The 611-nt window shown below is 46.8% G+C and overlaps 1 protein-coding gene across 1 annotated transcript in view; it reads right to left on the bottom strand.

The window, feature by feature from the left end:
• The window catches only part of EMH_0030580 (SAG family member), a gene marked incomplete at both ends in the record, with an annotated part of 3,159 nt that overhangs the window by 234 nt on the left and 2,314 nt on the right, over nucleotides 1–611 (bottom strand). Inside the window, 2 exons of the mRNA XM_013494429.1 lie at nucleotides 1–145; nucleotides 269–544. Of these exons, the coding sequence (XP_013349883.1) occupies nucleotides 1–145; nucleotides 269–544 (421 nt within the window). The remainder of the gene's footprint in view (nucleotides 146–268; nucleotides 545–611) is intronic.

The raw sequence follows: 611 nt of genomic DNA on the forward strand, positions 1-611 counted from the left end.
CGTCAGTATAGCAACTAAACCGGCGATCAGAACGGTAGGCAGAGCCACAGTTGCAGCGCCGCCTCCAGCAGCAGATTTCAGGTCTTCTTTTGTCATATCTGCTAATGCAGTTGTTCGTGCAATAAGTCCGTTGAAATAGTCCTCACTGCAACAAACAAAAAGCAACACACAGCATCAAGCCGCGCATCCCCAGTCTTGCCACGTTCTTATACGTAAACCCTTTCTTAATATTTCTCGCCTAAATCGTCCTAATAAGTTGAAAACTTACTCAAATGGCGCTTTGTCCTTCGTCGCTGCAGGGCTTAGTTGACAGAAAAGCGCAGCCTTATCTGTTTCGACTTCAGTCTTATTTCCTTCGCCACCCCCACTTCCTTCTCTGCGTTCTTGATCATCACTTGGCGGCTGAGTCGTTACTTCGACGCACTTTCCAATGACGCATCCTATTTTAGTGCTGTTGGAACCGAGAAGATGTGCCAGGACGGCGCTAGTATCATTCGCCCATATCTGTTGCCACTCATCATCAGTCTTAGGGTACCCTTTCTCTCTAAAGAAAGAAAACCGCTCAGCACAGCGTAGCGTTGATGTTAATAGTGAAAGTTTCTTGCAGAGAA

The sequence above is a fragment of the Eimeria mitis genome, genomic scaffold (assembly GCF_000499745.2).
Source record: "Eimeria mitis Houghton genomic scaffold, Emh_scaff1150, whole genome shotgun sequence".
Lineage (NCBI taxonomy): Eukaryota > Apicomplexa > Conoidasida > Eucoccidiorida > Eimeriidae > Eimeria > Eimeria mitis.